At 41.4% G+C, this 25,286-nt stretch overlaps 1 protein-coding gene across 2 annotated transcripts in view; it reads right to left on the bottom strand.

Moving 5' to 3' along the window:
- The window catches only part of PPP6R2 (protein phosphatase 6 regulatory subunit 2), a 106,124-nt gene that overhangs the window by 44,009 nt on the left and 36,829 nt on the right, over positions 1–25,286 (bottom strand). For both annotated transcript variants that reach the window (XM_080392793.1, XM_080392792.1), the window contains 3 exons: positions 14,178–14,423; positions 6,627–6,813; positions 5,731–5,868 (listed from right to left, as the gene is read on the bottom strand). In XM_080392793.1, coding sequence (XP_080248919.1) covers positions 5,731–5,868; positions 6,627–6,813; positions 14,178–14,404 — 552 coding nt within the window. In that variant the 5' untranslated portion in view covers positions 14,405–14,423. The remainder of the gene's footprint in view (positions 1–5,730; positions 5,869–6,626; positions 6,814–14,177; positions 14,424–25,286) is intronic.

The following is a 25,286-nucleotide window of genomic DNA, read 5'->3' as shown; positions in this document are numbered from 1 at the left end:
TTAGGTGAAGCCCTGGATCACTCCCTGTGCTGCCCATCACAGCCTTTGACAGGATCAATACTGGCTGAGCCTCGGCTTTCCTAGCAACATCCCTGCCTGCTCGGGCAGCCTCTCACTGCCTCTCTTGGATGCTCCATCACATCGGCGCTGTCTGCGCATGCCTGAGCTCAGGCAGCAGTGTCCTGCTCAACCACGCAGACCTTCTCCCACACCTACTTGACTACCACATTGCGAGGGAGCGCAGCTAATATGCAGGAGGGGAGGAACCTAGACAAGGTGGAGAAACTGATACAGGGAACATCTAGAGAGCGGCCAGCAGAGGCTACCAAGATGAGGAGGGGACTGAAGCATCTCCCTTCTGAGGAAAGCCTGAGAGAGCTAGGCATGTTTCACTTGGGGAAGAGAAGACTGAGAGGGGATCTTATCAATGTCTACAAACATCTTAAGGACGAGTGCCAAGAGGACGGGGCCAGGCTCTTTTCAGGGGTGCCCAGTGACACGACAAGGGGCAACAGGCACAAACTGCACCACAGGGAGGTCCACCTGAATATGAGGAAAAATATCTTTACTGTGAGGGTGACAAGAGCATGGGAACAGGCTGCCCAGAGAGGCTGTGGGGTCTCCTTCCCTGGGGACATTCAAAACCTGCCTGGACACAACTCTGTGCAGCCTGCTCCAGGAGAACCTGCTTTAGCAGGGGGCTGGACTAGGTGATCTCCAGAGGCACTCTCCAACACCAACCATTCTGTGACTCTGGGAAATGGCCTGGGAAGAACCTCAGAAGTTCAAAAAAGCAAAATCCTACACAGGGGATGGAATGATGAGATGGGAGTCAATGACCCAGAAACAGCTTGCAGAAAAGGCCAAGAGGGTCCTTAGTGGACCTGTCACACCAGGAGTCAGCGCCATGCCCCTGACAGCCTGAGGGCAGCCAGCAGTATGAAAGCAGAGACTGCTCCCCCTCATTCAGCACCAGCAAGACCCATCAAGATATTGGATCACGCTGGGGCTCACCAGCACAGGACAGACATTGCCATAGCACACAGGTCCCATGGCGGCCTGGAGCACATGAGGCCAGACAAAAGACCGAGAATGGGTTTTGCTCAGCCTGGGGAGAAGGTGAAGGGGAGACGCTATTGTGGTCTCTGACTGCAAAGTGGGGTGGGGAGAAATGATGGAGCCAGGCTGCTCTCGGGAGATGCTGTGACGGGAGGCACAAGGTGCAACAAGGGAAACTCCAATCGGGTGTTAGGAAAAAAATCTCCACTTGAGAGTGATCAAACACTGGAAGAGGGCCCAGACAGGTCTTCAGTTCTGGAGATACTGAAAAACCTGGATAAGGCCTTGAGCAATCTACTTAATGGGACCTGCTCTGCAGAGGCAACTGGACCTTCTCAGGGACCTTCCAACCTGCGCTATGCTATGAATGAGTCTTCGAGGTCTTGCGAAGTCAATGCTTAAGAAAGTCTGTTATATTAGGTATTCCAACTTAAGTCTTCTAAAACCTGCTGAAAATATACCTAGTAACAGTTTGACTCTGGCTTGGATGTTCCTAATTGGCCACAGTGAAAGAAAGTTTGTGCTTTACTATTTAAGACTGTAGTCAACCAAGGGATTCTGCAGCCATCAACAGACCAAGTTGTCTAATCTTTCAAGGACCACAACATCAACAGTCACTTCACTGAAGTATTGATACTAATCTTTCCTCAGCTGAGGACCGATCTTGCAGTAGGACAATTTTTTTACAAGAGAAAGATACAGGTGTTAGTCTAACCAAGCCCTGGGAGCTACTGTTTCTTTAGGGTAAAAACAGCATGAAGAATATACCCTTTTTATTCTTGCAGGTTTTTAACTGTGAAAGCAACAGAAAAAAAGCAGGACAATGTGCAGTAGGTCTTTTTTCTGTGCTATGAACAGTATCCATGTTAAGACCCTGACAAAAAGGGTACATGATACCCTGGCTACAAGTGGTGAAAACTGGAAGATCAGTTCACCTACAGAGGTATTAAGCTTGCGAGGGGTTTCTGCAGAAGCCACGGTCCATGCCTGCGCACTCTTCACATGCAGGGAGAAGACATGGATCCAGCCAGGACAAGCAGAATTTGTCTTCAGAGTAACAGGGATCACATTCTCCCAATTACCAAGGAAACTGTGTCAGGCGTGTGGAATGGTGTAACCCACTCTGCAACCCCAAGGTGGGGTTTTGTGGTGAGATCCCAGTGACTCACTGTGCTACAGCTGAGCCACAGCAGGTTCTCTCCTCCAGTCCAGAATAAGGAAGCCAGCCTAATTCTCCTCCATTAAGATTATACAACAGAAGCTGTACCTTTTGTCACTAAGACAAGCATGAAAAGATGAAGTGCAGAAGAGATATTCACATTAATACCTACTACATGCCAGCAAAATCAGACATGAAGTCTTCTCACAGTGGTCATGGCTCTCAGCATTTTTTTAGGTAAGATTTTATACTAATAACATGCAGGCAGAGGACAGATTTCTTTGATGCCACTTATCTGTCCTGATATTAAAAATGCTTCAAGAAGCAACCCACATGTGAACTTTCTCGTTGCACAAGTAAATTATTTAAAGACAATATTATTCCTTTCACAAATTCACAGAGACATTTCAGGATCAAATGACATCGAACTAAGAGAATACACTGTCATCCATCTGCACAATGTCATATTTGTCCAAGGATATCAAAATGCAGCTGCCTGAAAGACAAGCCTGCTGGAAGGACCTCCTTAGAGGTTTCTGATTAAGATTCTTTTAGTATTTTCAGTTGTGAGAGTCCAGAAACAGAGAGGAGACAGGGCTGTAAAGATGCAATGCAGAAAACACATTATTTCACTTACATCACACCAACCTATGGGCTACTGAATCTAGAGGCTCCCTTGTACAGTGGTGCTTCTGTCTAACTTGGGACAGAAGTATGAACAGCCTGTGCTAGCAAGGTTTTTTCCTGATGGCACAGCTCTCCAAAACAACAAAATCTGAGCTACATGAACAAAGCATTCCTCTGTCATGCATGAAGAGAAGGAAATGGATAAAGCATTATCCTATTTTTGTGTTAACTGTATGCCCTCAATTACAGATCAAGGAAGAGAAAGAGGAAAACCACCATGAACTGTTGTTCTGCAAACAGGTTAAAGAACGTACAAAATGGCACTGCCACCTTCTTTCTGCTCATACTCATCCACTTATCTTCTGCTCCTTTCTCCTCCCTTATCATTGCACAAGTCTATGCAAAAAAAAAAATAATAAATTAAACCACCAAACCAAATCAAGGAACTGAGCTGGCCAAAAACAATCCTGGCAAAATACACAAATAAAAGGAGAGGTGTTTTCAGTTGGATCAATTCCCTAGTCCATGTCACCTTACAACCACATGAACAACTTCAGCTGGCAATGATTCAAGAGGAGCTGGATGGGCAAAACAAGCAGTAAGGTGAAAGCAGGAATGCCTCCTTCTGTGGCAATGCCAACTTACAGCACTCATGGAATTGCTGCCCCAGCTTCACTCGGCACTGGGAGTCAAATGCACTAGGACAGTGAGAACGTCCACCGTGGCTAACATCATCTGAGCAAGGGGTATACAAGGAAGCTTAATCACACACTTTAGAAGGTCCATTCAGTAGAAAAAAAAAGCAGAGAACAGAGCCACCAGCACCATCCAGCTATCACATCCAAGCCATCAAAGGCCAGGAATTAGACTCTTGCAGTTATCAGGTAGTGTCTGATTTAACGAGTCAAAGCAACAATGTGGACTTCAGAACTCTAAGGAGAGGTGCTGTGGGACTTGCTATGCAGAACAGAATTTTAACTTAACACTTAAGGTATCATCTTCATAATCTGACACTGTAAAACACTACCCTCCCATTAACATCAAGAACCTTATAATGAACCAAATGAAGTTCACAGAAGGATTCTGCCAGCATAGTAATGTCAAGTGGAAAAGAGATCTTTTCACACCCCTAAGTGATGTACCCTTGACAGCAGCGCTTTCCAGTGAAAAATAGTTCTTCTCAAACTTTACTTAGACAGTAAAGTTATCAGCTTCTGCTAAGTCACACAAACACAATGCAGAAGGCATTTTGTTGTTCAGATGACATCCACATTGTACTGGAAAGTAGCTGGAACATAACCTGGAGAGCCCGATGTAGTATTAGGCCTCCGGAAAGAGGTGGGGCTGTTCAGCCTGGAGAAGAGAAGGCTCCGGGGAGACCTTAGAGCGGCCTTCCAGTACCTAAAGGGGCTGACAGGAAAGCTGCAGAGGGACTTCTTACAAGGGCCTGTAGTGATAGGACAAGGGGGAATGGCTTCAAGCTGAAAGAGGGCAGGTTTAGATTAGATCTAAGGAAAAAATTCTTTACTGTGAGGGTGGTGAGACGCTGGCACAGGTTGCCCAGAGAAGCTGTGGCTGCCCCATCCCTGGAAGCATCCAAGGGCAGGTTGGATGGGGCTTGGAGCAACCTGGTCTAGTGGAAGGTGTCCCTGCCCACGGCAGGGGGTTGGAAATAGGTGATCTTTAAGGTTGCTTCGAAGCCAAACAATTCTATGACCCTGACAGGTCTTGCCAGTGCTGAACAAAGGGGAGCAATCCCTGCCCTCACCCCTCAGGGCATGAGGCCATCATGAGCTGGAAACTGGTTGAACCTATTCTGCAAAGCTGCTTTCTCTTGCTGTGAATCCCCCATCACCATCATCCTATGTCAGTCCATCTCTTGAAGGCTTTTTTTACTTCCCACCTCCTTTCTTGGTATTACTATCTGATGTCTAACCAATTGAATTGCTGACTTTCCTGTCAAAAACTGAAATCTTCCTTTCACAGATGAATGCCCATACAAGTCTGTAAGGACTGATTTGTGCCTTTATTTTTTTCCTTCTCTGTAACATCATGTGTACTGCATGATGTACCGTAAGGCTGAGAGGAGGAATTGAGCAAGGGCAATCATCTATCATGAGTTACTGCGAAGAACATTTACCTGCTAAGCTATGGTGTGGTCAATTCTCTGGACAGAGAAGACTTAGGCAGCAAAGCTTGCCAAACATCTAAATGCTGGTGTGGGCTTCAGTGACTCAAGTACAGTTTTCCATATGGCACAGTGCTCTTCTAGTTTACTGAGAGAGAGTTAAAAGTAGGATTTATTTTCCTCCAGTCCTGCACATCTGCCCATTAAAGAGGGGATGAGACAGCCTCACCCAGACTGGGCTGCGAAGGGAGAAAAACTTGTACTACCTGTAAAGCAACTAAGCATCTCAGTAAGATATTTTATAAGGCCTCATATTAAAGAGGAATGGGAAGGAGGAGGCACAAGATATCATCTACAACAATCACATACACCCTTGAACATGGCAAGGAATTAAAACAAATTACTGTCCCAAAAGATCAGTCTAAAATCCTGAACACTGGGAAAGATTACAAATTTCCTTTGTCAAAGCTCTACAGCAAAAACAGCTAGAGTAAATAATGGTTGCTACATGGAAAAATGAGTAGAAAATCCCTTACTGCCAGGGACTGAAGCAAGCTTCTTCTGCCATGCAAGCCACAAACAGGCTGAAGTACCCAAAGTAACCAACGTGCAGACTCTAGTACTAAGAAAAATATTTTTCAGAAGAGTGGATCTGCTCTCATAATAAATGACAAAGAATTCTATTCCTTTAAGACACAAACAAACAAACCCCCTTATTCCCAATCCTGTAAAGAAAAAAAATGCAGTAGATTCTCACATTCAGTACTTCCTGTCGTAGAGTTGCGGGCTCCACACAGCTGATTAGACGAAGCAGGAGGTCCATCATTGCTGATGTATCTATATGCTTTAGCACCAGGCTAATAAATTTGTCTTTTTTCCTTAAAAATGCAATCACCTAAAAATAAAAGTGTCATCATCAGTTGCTAGTACAACATACAGACAAGGCACACTGAACTTCCTGTACTTCACCTTCTTGTCTCAAACAACCAATCTTGATGCAAAATGGCTACGAGGTTGAGAAACGCTCCAGAGAGCAAAAGAAGAGAATAACATTCTCATTTTAAGAAAATACTAAATCAAATCTTTTAAACTATTTTTTTCTTTCCTCTATGACACAAAGAAACCCAAGCCCACAGAAATAGGAGCGTCAAGAAGCTGGTGAAGCTGGAGAATTTTCCATTCCACTAAGGCTCTCTTGAGAGCCTTCATTTAAAAAATCAATTTTGAATTGGAATGCACGTATTCCTAAAACACTGCTCAGCTCATGTTTCCCGCACCCCATTTACAGGCATGAGACTGAGGCATTGTTTACGCAACGAGATGATTCTGTGCCATGATCAAAGGGTGCATCAAACATGCCTTTAGAACAGAAAAAAAAGCTTTAGCTATGGCACAGGAATATCCCAGTTACTGTAGATCTGAAACCAAAACTATGCAAAGGTGTCTATACAAGCCAACAACTCCCTCACCTGAGAAATCCAAAGAACTTTTCAGATACTACATTTTTACTCTAACCATAAAGAGTATAACAAATTATTTTTCAACTCTAAGAATACAATGAGATCACAAGGATAGCAATGATACTGCCACAAAACACAAACAATGTTAGCAAATTAATTGGTGCTTATGTATCAGGACAAATCTAACCACTACCTGTTCTGTTTTTCTTGCAATGAGATTCCCAATAGTCTTACTGAAGAAACTGGCAAGCAAAGGGTTCAAAGGAGGCTCATGATCCAAGAAGTCATAGAGGATATTCAGCAGAGTTTCATCCCCTCCTAGCTTGTCATTGATCTGTGGCACATCTGAGGTCAGCAGTTCGCAGGCTGTGTTTGGATATCTGGAAGGACAGAACCAGAGCAACTAAAGGTGAAATGAAAACTCTCAAGAAAATCTTCCCTTATTAAAGTTATAAACAGTAGGAGGATTGCCGCTGCTGGAGGGGCGAGGAATGAACACACGAGGAACAGGGGTCATCTACATTAATGACACGTTTTAAGGAAACACTATTTCCTGAACACATCGCGTGGTTTTTTTGGACGCTGAATTATGCATCTCAACTGCCTTCCAATTGTAGCTAGTTCTGATTTTTAAAAGTGATGTTTAATCAGTTTCAATACACTTAAAATCTCTTTAAATCTTTTAACAATAATGCATTTGCACAACTAACATCAAGCCAAAAATTTGAGGTTGATTTGAAGAATGCATATTTTAGCAGGTTTCTGTGATGTTTCTGAGAAATTATTCTTTCCACTACTGGAGTCAAATTAAAAATTAATTTGTTTGTTTTTAAATCAAGGCCTAGAATTTAGAGACAGAACATTAGATCTAACACAAAACTCCTAACAAATGAGCATACACTATATACAAGTGAGCAATTCATAGCCAACCTTTTGAGTTTCATTTTTTCAGTAACGTCTCTTATCCTCTATAAAATTAACTTGTTCTTCAGAAAACATTACTGTGCCTGCTTTAGAGAATTTTGCTCACTTAAAATATGAAGTTATGTTTGACAGCTAATGAATTTTTTTTTTCCTGACATTGTTTCTTACTCTTCCAGGTCACAGGTATGATCAGAAAAGATACCAATGTGTTTATAATTAATATTACATTGATAATTAGACAAAGTCTTGAATATCAAAGTGCACACATACAAAGCAATAATCTAAAGTCAATAAAAAAAAAAAACCACCATGCTTTTTGAGGAGTTTTGCTAGAAGACCAAAGTTTCTTAGTGTTGAATTTCAACATTAAAAGCCAGCTGTAGGGTACAGCTACATGCCACTGTCTTGCAAACATTTCACTGATTCAGTCTCTCCATTACTCATGCAATGAAGGGATTAAGCAGGGGATGGGAGGCTGTCTTGCACACACGCCACAACATCAAAATTCATCCAGCTATTTTTATTTAAAAAACAAAAAACAACTCATTTCAGCATTTCATTGTTAGATTAGGGTCTTAATTTCATCTTCTACCTACTGTTCATCTATAAAAAGGGCTTCAGAGAATTCCTTCAAAAAAGACCTACTCACCATCACAGAGAGGTTACTGTAATCAGAAACAGCAGTTCATTAGTGCTGCGAAATTCAACCCAGCACTAACTTTAACGCTATTTTCACAGTTTCAATGATATATATGATTCTGGAGTCAAAAGGCAGCTGGAATTTATTTTTAAACCATGACTTACTCTTACCCCACTAATTGTTTAAAGAGTCTGACAGGGTGTGCTCAAGTGGTTCAGCGGTACTAAGCACAAAGCAGCAATTCTGAACACCAAACTTCCCACTGAGTGCTGGTTCTTATCCGTGTTTCCTAAAGCAGTTTTCATTTATAATCAAGTGATACAGATTAAAAATAAAACTGGTCCTTTAAAGTTTGAGCACTTTCTCTCTGTAAGCAGAGCCAGTTTTCTTTTTCCTTCCACAAAAACAAAAAGAAACTTTATTATGTATTTTAGTAGCAGCCAACTAAATTAGTAACATTAAAAAAACTACAGAATACTCTTGCTGCAAATGCACTTTCATTCTTTAATCAGTACATTCACTTTCTAAATAAAAACTGTGCCATTCCACAAGACACACACAGAACAAATTTCCCACTTTTAAAAATTATGCAAGATCTACCACTTTTCGTAACTTTAGACACAAGCCAACTCCTAGATCAATATAAAACACTCCTGCGATAATACCACTGTTCCTACAACACAAAGGGAATACCTTCACTTTTGCAGAACAGTGAAGCTGAAACAATCTTTCAATGCATAGATTTTTTTTTTTCCCTAGCCTCAATCTCAAAGGAAAAAAAAAACACACAGAAAAGAGCTGTGGAAATGACTGGGTGCCTCTCACACCTTTACCACCTTTGCAGTAAGACATGGGAGTGTGTAACAGAGCCCAGATTGAGCATTTATCTGTTTTTTTTTGTTCTTAGTCAAAATTACTTAAAATTTCTGCTCTGACCCTCATTAACAGAAAGTCAGGAACAAATCTTAACAGCACCTTCCAAACTCAAAACGGGACCCTGTGCTCTGAGCTTTGATCTCCCACCTTCCCAGACACAGCATGTTTCATATACCTGGCAACGTTTCCTAAGCGGGTGACCACCTATCAGGGAAGAAATTGTAGAATCATTGTAGGTCTTTAGAAATATCAGCTCCGTTCTTGGAGTGACAAAACACACACATGGATCGCTGGAAATCACAGAAAAGGAACAGACAGGAAAACCACTGTGTCATTGTGTGACTTGACGATATGCTCATATTTCAAGTACAGCACATTCGAGCACGCCACTGTATAAAAGCATTGCTAGGACCATTGTCAGGGACCAGGTACCAGAAAAGGAAGACCTTTTCATCTGATCCCACATGGCCATTCTTGACATTTGCACCTATTCTGTGAGGAGACCTGCAGCTTGCTCTTCAGCTGACTGACCGCTTGCCTGTTCTTCCCATGGGTTTGCATTAGCTGTACCCAGGAGCTGTGCATATGTGACTTCCATCCCAGTGCTGTACACATGGCTTAACTGGCGGGGTGCTGTGCTGGCCCTCTGCTCTTTTCAATTCACAGTTCAACTGGAGCTCCCTTTCAGTTATTGTGCTTTCAAGTGCATCACTCTGTGCCCATCTTTACCCTAATAACTGTTATTGGTTCGGTTTTCTTAAGTTCACTGAGTAAGAATTTTTATTTTGGAAGAAATTCCATACCTCAACCTTCTCAATTTAAAGCCTTACTTTACTCATCACAGTTCCATTTGGTTCTTAACAAGGAAAATACTTCTTGCTCTGGTAGCATATAAAGGGTGAAGACACGTGCTACAGGACAACAATAACTTCTCCAGTACATACACTGAATTGCTTCATGTAGAGCCTTGTGCCCTGGGTCATGAATACACACTTGCATTCACCGTTTATCGAATATATCCAGCATACTACCCAGGAGGACTCCAAAGCTTTCTCTGAGATGTGAAAGCTAATTTGAAGCCCATCAAAGTGCACATGTAATTTGGGCCATTAATCATGGCACAATCAGCACTGACTGCATTTGCTTTATTACTGCTTGGTCATATAATATCATGAAACTTTTATACCTTTTAACTAAGTTAAGACTACCTTTAACTAATTTTACATTATCAACTTTTGATGTTTAGAATTCTTCTCCCCTCTTATTTCATGCATGAATATATCAAACGGCACAAGGATCAGCAGTGCAAAACCAGAAAGCTGGAAGTAGCCTTTTTCCCTCATCTGTGTTTTTCTTTAAGGAGTTACTAATTGATGACAGAACCCTTCTCTGTTATCCCATGACAGCTTGTTTTCAACAGTCTTTGATAAGGGACCTTATCTTTTTGGACTGTGCTTATGCCACATATCACCATAATCCATGTGTTTCACTGACTCCATCAAACTCAGCTCCTGAACAAAAGCAGTACTGTGTGATGGCTGAGTGCCTGCATTTAGAAAGGTGTCTATGAATCATAATGCTATACCATAAATTCTTCCATGTGCACAATGCAGAAGCCAGATTTATGGGCTCAGAGGCCCTTCTTAAGAACTGGTGCCCTATTTGCCATTAATGGACAACTGTTTAAAGGTTGACCAGGTCAGAAATTCCCTATTTTAATTCCTTCAAATCACTAAGGTGAATACCAGCCACTCCTAAAAAATATTCTACTGATTCTGTTTCACAGATGCTCCAATTTAAGACAGTTCCTCAAGACTATTCCCTTGTAAAGGAAGATACCACTTGGGAATCTCCCAAGAAGTCTCTGAAATGAGCATGCACACAGACAATGTAGTTTTATTTTCTGCTGTGGTCCTATGTTCCTTTACATTGAATCACCCATCTGCCCCACACATTCTCAGAAAGGCTTCCTTATTTTTAGGTTTAGAGTAGTAGTGGTTTTGCCTTTAGTGAACTGCTTCCCAAAAACCCCTTCATGCAGTCTCACGGATTCTTACCACTATACCCTTTTCCATATCTGGATACAGCTTCCTTTTCGTGAGGATGCACTTTTAGCTTCAGTGAGTTATTTGTTTTTAACCAACTCAGTTTTCTACATTAGGATTTTTTTTTTTTTACATCTTTGAAATATAAGCTCTGCATTTACCATGAGCCACCAAGATGTTTCCAGGCCAGCTGCGAGCTTTTTACCCTTACACAGTATCATTTACTTCCTAACTAGCCTCCTCATATTTATGTAGCTCCACTCCTAAGAGTTAGAAAAACAAACCCCAAGCCCATGACAATGCTGTTTACGTCTTTTTTGTTCCTATGAGGACATTAAATCTGAGTACACTATGGTTACTATTACAAAGTGATTTTACAACAGTTACATTTCTTAGAGCCCACAAGGGTATATGAAGATTTATTTCTCCTTTTTCTGGCTCATTGCTCCATGCAAAAGGCATTCACAATTCCTAAAAAATCATGCACCGTGCCTCCCTGTGATACATATCCTGTCAACAGGGGGATAAATGAACCCTCTCATTGTTAAAGCACGTTCTGCTCTTGCAGCCTTTACGGTCTCCAAGTTTCACACTGTCAGATATAACCACCCTTTCTATTTAGGCACAGTATCCCAGCCCGTAAGGCTTCCACGCTAACTTACCTCACTCGACACCCAGCCCTCTATCCCCTAAAGCCCACTCTTACACCAGCAGAATCTACTCTGCCTTTCCTACAAGCTGTACTCTCATTACTGCATGTTCTCAACAGGTTTATGAGACACCCCAGTATGTCAACAAATTCATTAGAAATAGACATTACATTTCAAACAGTTTATACACTTCTTTGGTTGCCACAGGTCTTCATCTGGTTGCTTAGTTTCACATGCTAAGCTCAGATGGGGATTCACTGTTGAGTTTTCCTCTTTGCAGTTTCCCTTCTGAACTTTATAAACTTCCATCCTAGTGACATTTCAAAAATAAAGCATTTTGATGATTCCATTTCCACAGCACACATCATTCTGAGCTGCACGTCCTTCCGAACCTATAAAGTTTCTCCCCATTCCAGTTTAGAAACTTTCATAATCTTTTCTTAAGAGCCAAAAATTGGATTCCATTTAGATTTAGACAGAGCCCATTCTTCCTGCTTAGCCTTTATTTATTCCAAAAGTGTCCCCAGTTTCTAATAAGCTGAAACCCTCTTTCCCTCTCCAGTGCCTCACCACACTTTGAAAACGCTTCTCTGCCCAGTCTATCTATGGTACTGGTAGTATTTCCAAAACAACCAACTTCATAAGGATCAGCTCTGCTTATCCTGGCAAGCAGGTCACTATGCAGTTCTTGTTGCCATCAAAGACTCTCTTATCTGTCCATAGTGCAGAACCACACTTCCCACCACACTAAACTGGCTTTTCAAGCAAGCACCTTATGGGCTGCCCTTGGAAGAGGAAGAAGATACAATGCCATCATCTGATGAAGAGATTGGTGAACAAGACTGCTAACTTAAAGCCTTGCCAACACAAGATTTTCTTTTACCTTGCCAGCATAGGGGGACAGCAACACTGGAAGTTGGCCTCTCCCCACCACTGTCTACTTTTGTCCATGTGTTGTCCTCAATCAACCCAGGGCCTCGAGCTGCCTAATCATATGCTACCTTCAAAAGCTGATGAAAAGGCATATAATCCTGCCCAGAAATTCAAGGATGCCTGGGAGTAAACGCTCTCCTACTGAGCTTCCCTCTTCATTCTGGTTTGCATTAAGGGTTTTCTTCTTCAGTTATCTGTGTTTGTCCCCACCTTCCCTTAATCTGTTTGGTTTGCAATAGGAAAAGGTTTTCACTTCCACCCTTCAGCATACAGGATCAGAGACATGAACCACCTTCTGATAGCAGCCACCAAAAAAAAAAATATCTCAAAAGAACAGGACTTAAAAATACAGTCTGGTTAACTGAAGTAGTATTCTGCAGTGACGTGGGCAATGTATGAACTAGTACTGGCATGGTTCTGGAATTCCTCACTCTCTCCTGAACAACGTACACCCAGATTCCAGCAAAGGACTGCAAGTTTAATGTTGTTCAGCATTTCCTCTGCTCGTTAACTCTTAGCACAAGGGAAAGCATCACCCATCTCTTCAATCAGACCTTCTGGGTTTGAGTTCATCTCTGATTAGCTGTGCAAACAATATGAACAAAGGGCTGCAGGAAGCACAGAGCCAGCCGGCCCATGAAAAGCCAGTTATTCTGCTGTAACACGTGAATCTGATACAGGAAATGCAAAAAGTCGGAAGGCTGTTGTGCACCACATCCCTGGTTTAAGAGTATCTGTACAAAATTTGCATCTGTAGGACAAGAGGATAAAGCTAACACTTCTGGTTCCTTCTAGTAATTCACCTTTCACAGCAGAAGCCTTACAAATGCAGCCATATAATATTCTATATAACATAATTCATGGCATTCACTCACCATGAAAGTGTCACCTAACAGAGCTGATCCACTATCTCACCTAGTAATAAACCTAAAAAATAAATCAACTTCTTCTGTGGATTTCAAGCAACAGCAGCAATAACCAGCACCAAACCATTCCCACAGTGACAAACTTGTCTGTTTCTATTTATTTATTTATACAAAGAGAAGCCTCTTGTTTTTACATAAACTTAAGAAAAACAAACTTCCCAAATCCAAAATGTAAATATTTTCAAGTATACATTTAATGAAAAATGTATCAACACAACCTGCTGTGAGAACCAAACACATCCGACGAGTTCACCAACATAAGAAATAGGCTCTTTACAGAGTTAGGCCCTCTCCCTAACTATATGATCACTGAAATCCACAGGTTTTGCATATGCAGCACATTGAAAATATTATATCTTTTATTCACTGTACAGCTCACTTTCTTTTGTGGGCTTGACTACTGAAAACCAATCAAGTTCAGAAATTTCTAACTTGGAGCAGAATGCTCTTTGCTTGCCATTTTGATAAAAACATACTAAAGGTACTTTTGAGATACCAATTATTTCACTTGCGAAGTTTTGAACAAACAGCAAGAGATTTGGTTTTTTGACAAACTCAGTGTTAAACCATTAAAACAAAGAAACTTCTGAAAATTCACTACAATTAACAAAATGCTGTGAAATATTTTATAGTACTCAAAAGCTCTTCTCCCAGAACTGAAAAGGTTACACCCATCTTGCACCAGTGTTTTTCCAACATCAAGGTCTCTCATTCAGTTTTATTCATATAGGACAGAAAACTAATACCTACTTGAAGCGGACCTTCTCATCCATATCCACAGGGGGCTCATGCGTGATGAGGTTGACCAGCTCCTCCATGCAGTGCTGCTGGCAAAGGAAGTCCAGCAGCTTGCGGTTCTGAGCCTTACACTCCTGTAAGATGTCATCTTCATCCATCAGCTCGTGAAGTGTCACATCTTCTTTATCCAGCAGCTTGTCCACATGTGATGTTGTGTTCAAATCAAACTTCCAGAACATGTTGATGGGACACAACTAGCTATAATGCAAAAGAATACGAGTTAATATTCCATCTTCGCTATTTATTCCTGCTTTATAATTCTGAGCAGAATACCTTAACATAGCTGCTGGACAGCTTGTAAAAATCAGTTAAATTCTCTGAGCAAAATTAACAACTTTTTGCACCAGAAAACTAATACTACTTTGCTTACAGCTGTACGATATCAACAATGGACACAATATATGCATGAATTAACTTTAACTGCAAGTAGCTTGAAATGAAAATCAAAGATGATGTGCATACACAGAAATGCTTTGCTGGATTAGAGTCAAGGCTGGTCACAGACAGGGAAACCACGCTACTGCACTGTAAAAATTTGCATTAAAGGGTTTGGGATTTTTTTGCATTACTTGTATTTCAGAGTCATGCTCATCAGCCATAATTGCAACAATCGATTTGTTTAAGTGGAAGAAATGCCTCCAATGTATATGTAACAGCTAGAGATAAATATAGACCATAATCGGAAAGTATTAGAAAAACACTACTGAGCACTATACGCAATAACATCAGCAAACCTAGAGCTGAACTGCTAACAAATATAAACTTTATGAAATCCTAGAACACTATTAATCTTATAGACGTCATAGAAGTATAAAACTGCAAGTGGTCTTTTGAGGGGGAGCAGGGGTGTGTGTGTGTGATCTGCAACTGTAAGCCCTGCAACTCCAGAGCAGGGTGTCAGCAGGACCATTAACCTCCATGCTGTCAGGAACATACAGAGCATCTGTATCAGGACTGCATTTGTAGGAAGCTCCAAAATTCTGAACTATAACCTTACCGGGGGAAAAAAAATATGGTTTAGAGACTAGTAATTTATACTATCTAAAGGGTGTACGGCTGGGCAGCTAAAATCTGGTCTGTAAAATAATGCCTAAATTCTATTCTTGACCATCCTAAAACAGACAGTACTTCATCTCCCCACAGCCACCTTTCAACCAGCATAGGTCTGCACATTTTACTGCATCTTGGGATTGGGACTTACAGGTGTTTACCAATAACAGAAATGCCAAAACGCTACTATAAATCCAAGCTAGAAATAGAAACTGAAGGAACAGCCTTCTTTTCCTACACGTTCTGGATCTCAAGTCCTTGTAAATACTTGCCAAAAGGAAACCCTCCTTGCCATCCCCTTCCCTCACAGGAAGTTTCATGTGGACATTTTACATAATCCCAAGTAAATAGAAAAGATTTTCAAACAGTTCTTTGCAGAAGTGCTAAAAGAAAGACACTGCATTTAACAAAAAATGACAAAGACCAACCTGAGCTGGAGCCTAGTCCCACAGACACACAGTGAGTTACTTTCCACAAGCAGAGATCAAACCCTGCCCCAGCTGCATTTTTTGTCCCCTCCAAGTCTCCCTGAGAGTGCCTCAGGGACCCTCTGCCTGAGCGGCGTTCCCCCAACCCTGCTCACAGTGGTTCAGATCATCCTGTCTTATGTCCCCTCTCTGTATCTGCTGCAGTTTGCAGGAGTCTTCAGCGTGTCCCCAGAATAATACACTGCATTTCAGATGAGGTTTTACTACTGCCATATAGGTTAGGAAGAATATTCTCCTTCAGTTTTTGCTAAATATAAAGCATTGCACTTTGTATTACTCATTTTCATCCCTACTCCTACCCCTAACGCTTTCTTACCTCTTTGTTAGCTTGACTTTTCTGTATGTGAGCTCTACTAATTATTTTCCAGTTAGCTTCCCTAATACACTTCAGCTTTTAGAATAGCTATCAATTATATCAAGACAAGAGAGTGTTCAGACTACCCCTAAGAAACTCTTCCAGTGGTCTTCCTCTTGCTTAGATGTTAAAGGGCAAAATTGCAAGAGAAAATCTACTATCTCACCTCAGGATCAGCTAATTCACCACAATTCCTCAACAAGCCACAACCTTTCACAATCCTGTTCCAGCTTTTGTACTAAGTATCTTACTGATCTCCACAGAGAAACAAGATTTACTGAATTTCTTTTATCTAGAGTATCTGTTGCCAAAGAAAGAGCTCAGATTAGTTTGGCACAATTTAAATTACTGCTCTTGGTTTTATTTCTCAATGTTGCATCTTTTACTGTTCCCTACAGGGAGCAAATAAGGAGTAATCTTCATTCTTCCCCTGTAACGCTTGCAGTATCTTCAGAGAGTACAAGATAGCTTCACTTCCTCATCAGGAGATGTTTGTACTTCAAAAAGCAGCTAGAGTCATTTAACTATCTGAGAATCTGTGTACTGCCTTTCATTTCTGGCTCCCATACAGTGTTTCAGACTAAGTTCTTCCCCAGACACTGTCTCATCCTCACTGAAACCCCATGGCTCTGCTACACATACAGAGGTCTAACAAAAGGAAAAGAGGAAGGAGCCCTGTGTAGGAAGAGATGGTCGACTCCCAGGTCTGTATGTTACACAGAAGATCAAGTGCAATGAGGGACCACAAAGAAATGGCACCATGTTGCAGGCTTTGGGGATCAAAGACTGTTTCAAGAAATAAACAATCATTAACGTGAAAGATAATGAGAGTAACTGTTATTGCCCATTGACAAAGGCAATAAGCATAGCTCAAGCAAGATAAACATTCTCTGCAATAATATCATTAAGCTAAAACACATTTGACAAAATGAAGTACACTGGATGAGAGATGTCAGTGTGCTACATTCCCAGATTATCTGTATATAAGCATGTGATTTTATACAACAGGATCACAGTGCTTTTTTTAACCTAACCCACATTGCTATTTCCGCAGCAGCAGAACACTTGCTCCAACCATTCATTTTGCTTTTTCCAGCATCCAAAAACGTTACCACGCCTGATCTTTTGCCGGTTCCACTGCTTACATAACTATATCCAAGACAGAATTTTGAAATTATCCTTTTAAAAAAACAAACAGAAAACAAAAGTTTTTCCTCCAGGAAGGTTTACTGAAGAAGCGAGACACAGCTTTCTAGTTACCACAGCAGGGCAATTTAAAAGGCTGAAGACCCAAATTTTTTAATTACAACTTTGCAGCGCAGCTTTCATACTGAACCTCCAACTGAAGAGCTTATAGGAACTACCAAATGAAACATATTAAAAGGAACACCGATTTTTCATTTTTACCAATTAAATTATTGACATGCATTTTCTGCCCTACCTCAGTTCAAGGATTCTTCACTTGTGCATCTAAGTGTCTAAGGATCTCTAAAAGAAGGATTACCTTATGAAATTAAGGCTATTTTTTCTTGGAATAGCTCCATTACACAAGATATTTGGTAACAAATTAGAGCTCCACTCAGTGCTTCAAAATTCGTCACAGATAACTTCAATTTCAGAGAGCTTTTTTCCATGTCAACATAATTCTTTCTTTTAATGTCTCTATCACAGAGATTTAGCAGAAATCAAGAAAACCATTGCATGTTTGCCTCTTGTGACACAGAGCTGCTGATGGGATGAAGCCCTGTTCGAATGTAGTGGTGTTGCAATACTAGATAATGAAGGGAACATTTAAACTATGAACTATCAGGCCATCCAAAGTACAGTCTCCTTACACCTTTGTCTTTCTGCAGTCTTCCTGTACACCCCACATACTTGCTGGCTTTGGACTTCCAGCACGTTGAGACAGAGCTCACATACACATTATGGAGAAGTACATGGTCCCAATCCCAGCAGAAACAGAACTGAGATCCTGATCAAACATCACGTCCAGAAGACCCCTTTATACTTATCAAGTTCCTTTTAAAAATAAGGCATCAACCACTTCTAGCCAAACCTTGAGCATCATGTTTCTTGTAAAGCTACCTATGAATATCAAGGCTATAGGCTTTATTTGTGACAGTCCAAGCTCAGTTTCTGAGGGCAAAAGTGCAGGTAAGCTGTCCAAAACAAAAGCTTACCCAGATCTCCACCATGCCTATCCACTGCCATTTCCTAACAATCTTCCAAACTGCCATTCACTTAAGTTTAGGTTGATTCCAATCTTTTGGGAACTAGTTTCTCCCCTCAAAAACTAGCGGGAGAGGTGGCAGAGAGAAAAGCATTTTCTAATTTGAGCTGTTTAAATCAACAATATATTAAAATAAATCTAAAAGGTTAACTTTTAAATTACATTACAGCCACAAGCAAGAGCTTCTGCATCTGTCCATTCAGCTACTGAAAATGCACTCAAGAAACTGAATTTCTGAGTTGGGAACAGACATCTGAATGTTCAACCTACATGACACTGCTGTGACAGTAATGCTGTTTGGCTGTATAGTGTGTTCATTACAAACTGTTCTTCAGATATTTTTAACTAACTATGCTTAGTTACAAATTCACTGAGTGAAAAGCTGGCATAAAAGGTCTTAAATTAAGAATGTTTGGGTGCACAGTTAACCCAAATACATATATATTCCATACATATATGTGGAATACACACGTAAATCTCACTCTTCAAATTTAAACCCACTGTAAATCTGTCAATTCTATAGTTTTTCAAAACTTTTAATACATCTATAGGAAAACCTGTAGTCTAATCTATAGGAGACACTGATAAACTGGTCCTTAGGAAAGCAAGACAGCTCTTCTCTCAGCACAGAGCAGGCAGATCCTCTTTCCAACCTTCTTAAAACAAAGGTTGAGAAGAATTGCTGAGGAGTTTCAGCCTCTCCCAGTCCTCGCTGACAGAGCTGGGCTTCTGGAAGACACTGATGCAATTCCCAGCATGCTGGGACTGGGTACAGCTGGGAAGGGGATGCCACCCTGCAGTAGGGCCTCTCCCATCATGTTGCCCAAAGCACATGCAACAACATGAGACTCTTCTTCACCCTCACTCCAGTCAAAAAAATCTCTTTTAGCTACAGTGCTCTTACAGGCTACTCAGTAAATTGCAGCAAGTAAGATATGGAAATGATTGTTCAGGGCATATTGAAACCAACAGTTAGGACAAAGCAAGTGTCCAGGCAACCAAGTGAGGTTTTGTAATCCACCTAACATCTCCACAAGCCTGAAAGAAGAAAAGTACCATACACAAAAACCCCACAGAGACACTTACCCCACCTAAAGAACCAACAGAATGAGTCACAACCTACAGGAGCCAGATGAATGGTCCTGGAAGGCCAGAAGTCAGACACAAGAGAAACAGTACGCATGTATGGGGTCTGAACTACAGTACCTGTGGCAGCTGAGAAGTACAACAAAGCCTGAATAAGCAGCTCCTAGCACTAACAAATTCATAGTCACAGAATGGTTTGGGTTGGAAAGGACTTTTAAAGATCATCTGGTCTAAACTCCAGGGGCACCTTCCACTAGGCCAGGTTGCTCCAAGCCCCATACAGCCTAGCTTTGAATGCTTCCAGGGATGGGGCAGCCACAGCTTCTCTGGGCAATCTCTTCCAGTGCTTCACCACCCTCACAGTAAAGAATTTCCTATGTACAACATAGACCTGCCCTCTTTCAGTTTAAAACCACTGCCCCTTGTCTTGTCACTACAGGCCCTGGTAAAAAGCCTCTCTCATAAGAGGCATAAGAGGCTCATAAAAGCCCCCTTTAGATATCGAAAGGCCACAATGAGGTCTTCCTGGAGCCTTCTCTTCAGGCTGAAGAACCCCAACTTCTCCTAGAAGCCTATCTTCCTAGGAGAGATGCTCCAGTCCTCTGATCATCTTTGTGGCCTCCTCTGGACTTGCTCTAACAGGCCCACGTCTGTCTTGTAATGGGGACCACAGAGCTGGATGTAGTACTGCACGTGGGGTCTCATCACCAGAGGGGGAGTATCACCTCCCTCAGCCTGCTGGCCACACTACTTTTGATGCAGCCCAGGGTATAGTTGGTTTTCTGGGCTGCCAGAGTACACTGCTGACTCCCGTCCAATTTTTCATCCGCCAGTACTCCCCAGTCCCCCTCTACACTTCTGCTCTCAATCCATTCATCCCCCACTCTGTAATGATACTGGGGTTGCCCCAACCCAGGTGCAGGACCTTGCACCTGGCCTTTTGCTGAACTTCATGATGTTCACATGGGACCACTCCTGAAGCCTGTAAAGGTCCCTCTCAATGACATCCCTTTCCTTTAGCAAATCAACTCCATTAACTCTGCTTAATGTCATCTGCAAACGTGCTGAGGGTGTACTCAATCCCACTGTCAGTGATGAAGATATTAAATATTATCAGTCCCAGTATGGACCCCTGAGGGACACCACTTGTTACAGATTTCCACTTGGACACTGAGCCACTGACTGTAACTCTCTGGACATGACCATCCAGTCAACTTCTTACCCATCTAACAGTCCATCCACAACCTGCATCTCTTCAATTAGCTGGCCAGAATGTTGTCAGGGACCGTAACAAAGGCCTTACAGAAGTCTAGGTAGATGACATCTGTAGCTCTTCCCTTGTCCACTGATGCAGTCACTTCATTATAGAAGGCCACTAGATTAGTTAGACACAATTTGACCTTCGTGAAGTTATGTTGGCTGTCTCAAATCACCTCCCTGTCTTCCATATGTTTCAATGTCTTCCAGGAGGATCCATTTGGTCATCTTATCAGGCACGGAGATGAGGCTGACTGGTTGGCAGTTCCCTTTTTACCCCTTTTAAAAATGAGTGTGATGTCTCCCTTTTTCCAGTCACTGGGGACTTCACCTGACTGACACCACTTTTCAAGTATGATTGAAAGTGGCTTGGCAACTACATCAGCCAATTCCCTGAAGACCCAGGGATGAACTGCACCAGGTCCCACAAACTTACGTATGTTCAGCTTCCTCGGGTCACCTTGAACCTGATCTTCACTTGTGATGGGAGGGACCGCCTTGAGGTTCAGGGGCCTGAGAGATGCAGGAGGAGTGATTACCATTGCAAATTGAGGCAGAAAAAAAACTTGAGTACCTCAGCCTTCTCCATGTCTCCCCTGAATAACAGGAAATGAGCTGAGAAAGACCAAAACCAGTTAGACTTGCTGAGTATTATGCACCCAATAAACGGTAAATACAATTTCTTCTTGCAATACATGACTTACAAAGATTCAGTGCTGTTTCCTGTTTATGCTGTCTTCAAGACACCTAATTAAACTTGAGGAACTTCTAAATACTAAAATATTAAACACTAGCAATCACAAGGTAACTGTACAGAAGAAGAAATGGGAGGAAGACACAGGAATATGAAAGAGTATCCTATTTTCTCTAGCAATTTATGGCATTGTACACCCCAATAAAAAAACAAACCCAGGAAATCAAGTCAGGGGCATCTTAGGCATCTGATGGCAAAAAATAAAAAATGTGCAGATTTCCAGGACAAAAGAGCACAGAGAAATGGATGCTAACTGCCAGCTTTAACCATTTCCCAATATTAAGCTTTAAACAGAGTTCTGATCTCTAGTTCTAGGCTCTGGTGGGGGTGCTTAATGCAACTTCTGAATAACCTAACAAAGCAGTGCTCTCTCGGGCCTTTTCACACAGCATGAATGGGAGGGCTCGCAGAAGCAGAAAGGCATGTTTTACTCCCTAGTGCAAAAGCTTTGCAAATGGTAGCATTGAACAGACCCGTGTAGGTAATAAAAGGTTAGGAAGTGAAGCATACTCTGTCCACCACAAGCAGCTTGGTCCTTATCAAAGCTGATGGTGCACAGCTATAACTGAATGAGGACAGAAACAGAAGAGGCCCTCTCCAGGACCCTGCCTCTTCCCCAATAACTAAGGCACTACGTGCTGGTCAGAGGAGGAGAAGAAACATCCTACCTATGCTGAATAATCTTGCAGTCTGCATGGTTTCCTCTTGCAGAATTGCTGAATCTTCTTACAGAGCTCAGCTTGGTCTTTTTGTTCTTTAAGTGTAAACTGCTTTCTGCATTCATTTCTTCATTCTTGTTGAGGAGGTACCAGTCCTCAGAATAGTAGGCCATCAATGGCCTCTTGGTATCCCCAAAAACCTACCAATAAGAGTATCATGACCATGTTCAACATCCAACAAGCTACTACATCCAAGCCACCTATACGTGTACAGCAGCAAGGGGAGGGAGCCCTACAGAGGAGGTAAGCACAACTAGCCATCCCTCCAGCAGCTTTGAGCTTTCTTCCCATGCTTCTGCAGTATCTTACAGTGCGTTGTGGTGCTCAGATCTGAAAGACCAGTTTAGCCAAGTGCACTTACTTTAAAATGTACATCTGTAGAAAAGCTGATAAATGCCTCTCTTCTCCAAAGAACACACACTTTTTTTTCTTTTTTGGCCTTATACCTTACTGATGTGGTGTCATCTCATGGATAGTTTCAGGTCTTCAGATACAAAACAACTAAGAAGCATTAAGTCTGCTAAGAGGACTCAAAATTTATTTACTTTTAATTAGGTCCCCACTCAAGGCAAGGCTTGCTGTACAGCTCTAGCAGATTCTAACGAGACCTGTTATTGACATTTCTGATCAAAAAATCGATATAGTATATTCATACAGTTGCGTCATTTCTCCTGCTGCTTTTCCCTGATAACCACTAACCTCCCATACACCTTCCTGGCACAAGTAATAGTTGACAAAACAGAAACACAGTAACTGCTTCGTCAACAGATACTGAATCTCTGTCACCATCCTGTCCTACTTCTATCCCTCTCTAACTGTTAACTGCTAAACTATTTGACCTTCATCCCTAAGTGAAGACGACACTGGGCTTCAGATCTCAAGCAATGATTGACTGATACTTTCCATAAAACCCAGAGAAGTCAGGAGACAACAGACTGAACACTACGAGACATCACAAAGCAGTATGGAGAAACATTTCTCTAAGGTTTCTAAGTCTGCTATATCAACATATACCAAATCATTTACGGTCAATTAGCAGATACTACTGCCCTTCATAAACCTTCTTACATGTATTTACAGTCATTTATGTCAAGAAAAACATTAGAGTATACTACAATGAAACTCCAATGTGCTGAGAGTTTCAGGGACGTAACAGTAAGTAACAAGGCCAAATACAGGAGTGTTAGAAGCAGCCACCTAACACGGAGTGCTAAAGGGATGATAAGAATTGGATTTTCTAAGTATTTTTATTAGGAACAAAATCCTTCTAACTGCTGTATTTCAACAAACTCCTTTTCCTTAGATCTCGATGATGAAAGAGCCTATTCTGACATTAATTGAAGTACAGAAGTTTGTATTTTGAAAGAGCTTTCCATTCTGAAGCTATGCAAGAGGGAAAAGTTTCTCAAATGAAGAAGGCCCATTTTTTCCCCCACAAGTTGTCATTATATAAAAGTTTGGGGCAGACTTTTAATGTAACCTTTAACACTGCTTCAAGAATGCATCTTCAGTGTTGAAAGCATCTTCACGTACTGTCAAGAATTCCCCAACTATCATTTTGCAAAGTGTTTGTTTACACTACTTTGAAACAACCACTTCTTTGCATCAGTTCTGAAAGTGGGGCTTTGGTTTCCAGGCACACTGATGCATTTTTCGTTTTCCTACCTCAATATAGGGCTGAGAAGGAAAGGGGAGCTTTTATTAACTCCGTAGGCAAGCAGCTAAACAGAGGCCAAGCCTCAGCTTCCAACATCAGCTTCTGGCTAATGACTACCTCTCCTTTCTGGAAATGAAGAGGCTTTTACAATTTTCTTGAAATACATTAACTTCTTTGGTCAGGATTTCTTCATACCTTGGATCCTCTCAGAAACAGCAAAGCAGCACCTGAAAGAACACCTAAAATAGCACTGAGGTGCCTTATCAATGCAGGAAGCAATGAATGCACTATGCCAATCTTCAATGAGAACAGCCCCCTCCCAGAAGTACAGGACCTGAATGCTGGAAAGCAAGGCAAGAACGATCTTTTTCTGGGGAAACTGCCTCAACCTTCTGTCATCATCTCTACACAGATAATTTTACGTCACACCTGAAATCTCATGCTTGGTAATTATCAGCAAATACATCCTATGAATATGCCTATGAATACGCCTATGAATACGTATCATTCTTCCCACCCATGCTGAGTTACAAAACACAACTGCCTCACATTCACTTTCTCCATACCATCTCTCACAGACATGGCATGGCAAACAAACTGTTCAAGCAACACCGGACAATTCTGAAAAACTATTAAAAGCAGAACAAAGTAAAAGTATAAAGACAATATTCATCACACAGCTAGAGTGTAGTAAACAGTCTTACCTGACTACAGTGATTACATTAAAATCACTGCTTTAGGTTAAAATTGTTTAACATATACAATCCTTATGTATTTCTTAAGGAGCAGGATAAGTTAAAAACTTCAAGCTGCATATAGCAGATTAATTAAGAGAAAGTTGCTCTGTAAGGTAAGTTTCAAGAAATGTGAAAAGCTATATTATAGCTTTTTCTATACATAAGAAGTTACAAGTTAAGCTTCAGTCTTGTTTTAAACGGATCTCTACACTAAAATAGTACCTTTATAAAACTTACCTAAAGCAAAAGAATGCAAACCAAAAGGAGCGTTCGGTAAAAGCGACAACTTTTTCTTGAAGATGATGGGTAAGTTCTTTGGATGAACTCAAGGAAGGGAATGGAGACCTAAGTGCTTTTTGGATCATAACTAAATATTTATCATTCAAAATGAATTTGTATTTTTTCATTATACTAACCATATTCAACTATTTAGCTGTCATTCTTTCACCTAACCTCATACCACAAAAAGATTGTTCCTGCCATCTACCATGATTCCCTTATTCTCCCTACATTTAATTTCCAATTTTGTAAAACTGGGGAAGTCCTGAGTTGCACAAGCATGTTATAAAGATTAACAGCCGTGAACAGCTTAAAATAAGCTTTCCATTACTGGGTATTTCTTCATCAAGCTGTTATCCTCCACCACCGGCCTGCCTTTATTTGTAGCCATGGCAGAATTTGTCTGAGATACCAAGAGGCTGCTCACAGCCACGTTGATATTGAAAACA

Source organism: Falco punctatus (assembly GCF_963210335.1).
Source record: "Falco punctatus genome assembly, chromosome: 6".
In the NCBI taxonomy this organism is placed as follows: domain Eukaryota; kingdom Metazoa; phylum Chordata; class Aves; order Falconiformes; family Falconidae; genus Falco; species Falco punctatus.
The sequence above is the reverse complement of the archived record's forward strand: the minus strand, read 5'-3'. Positions and strand labels throughout refer to the sequence as shown.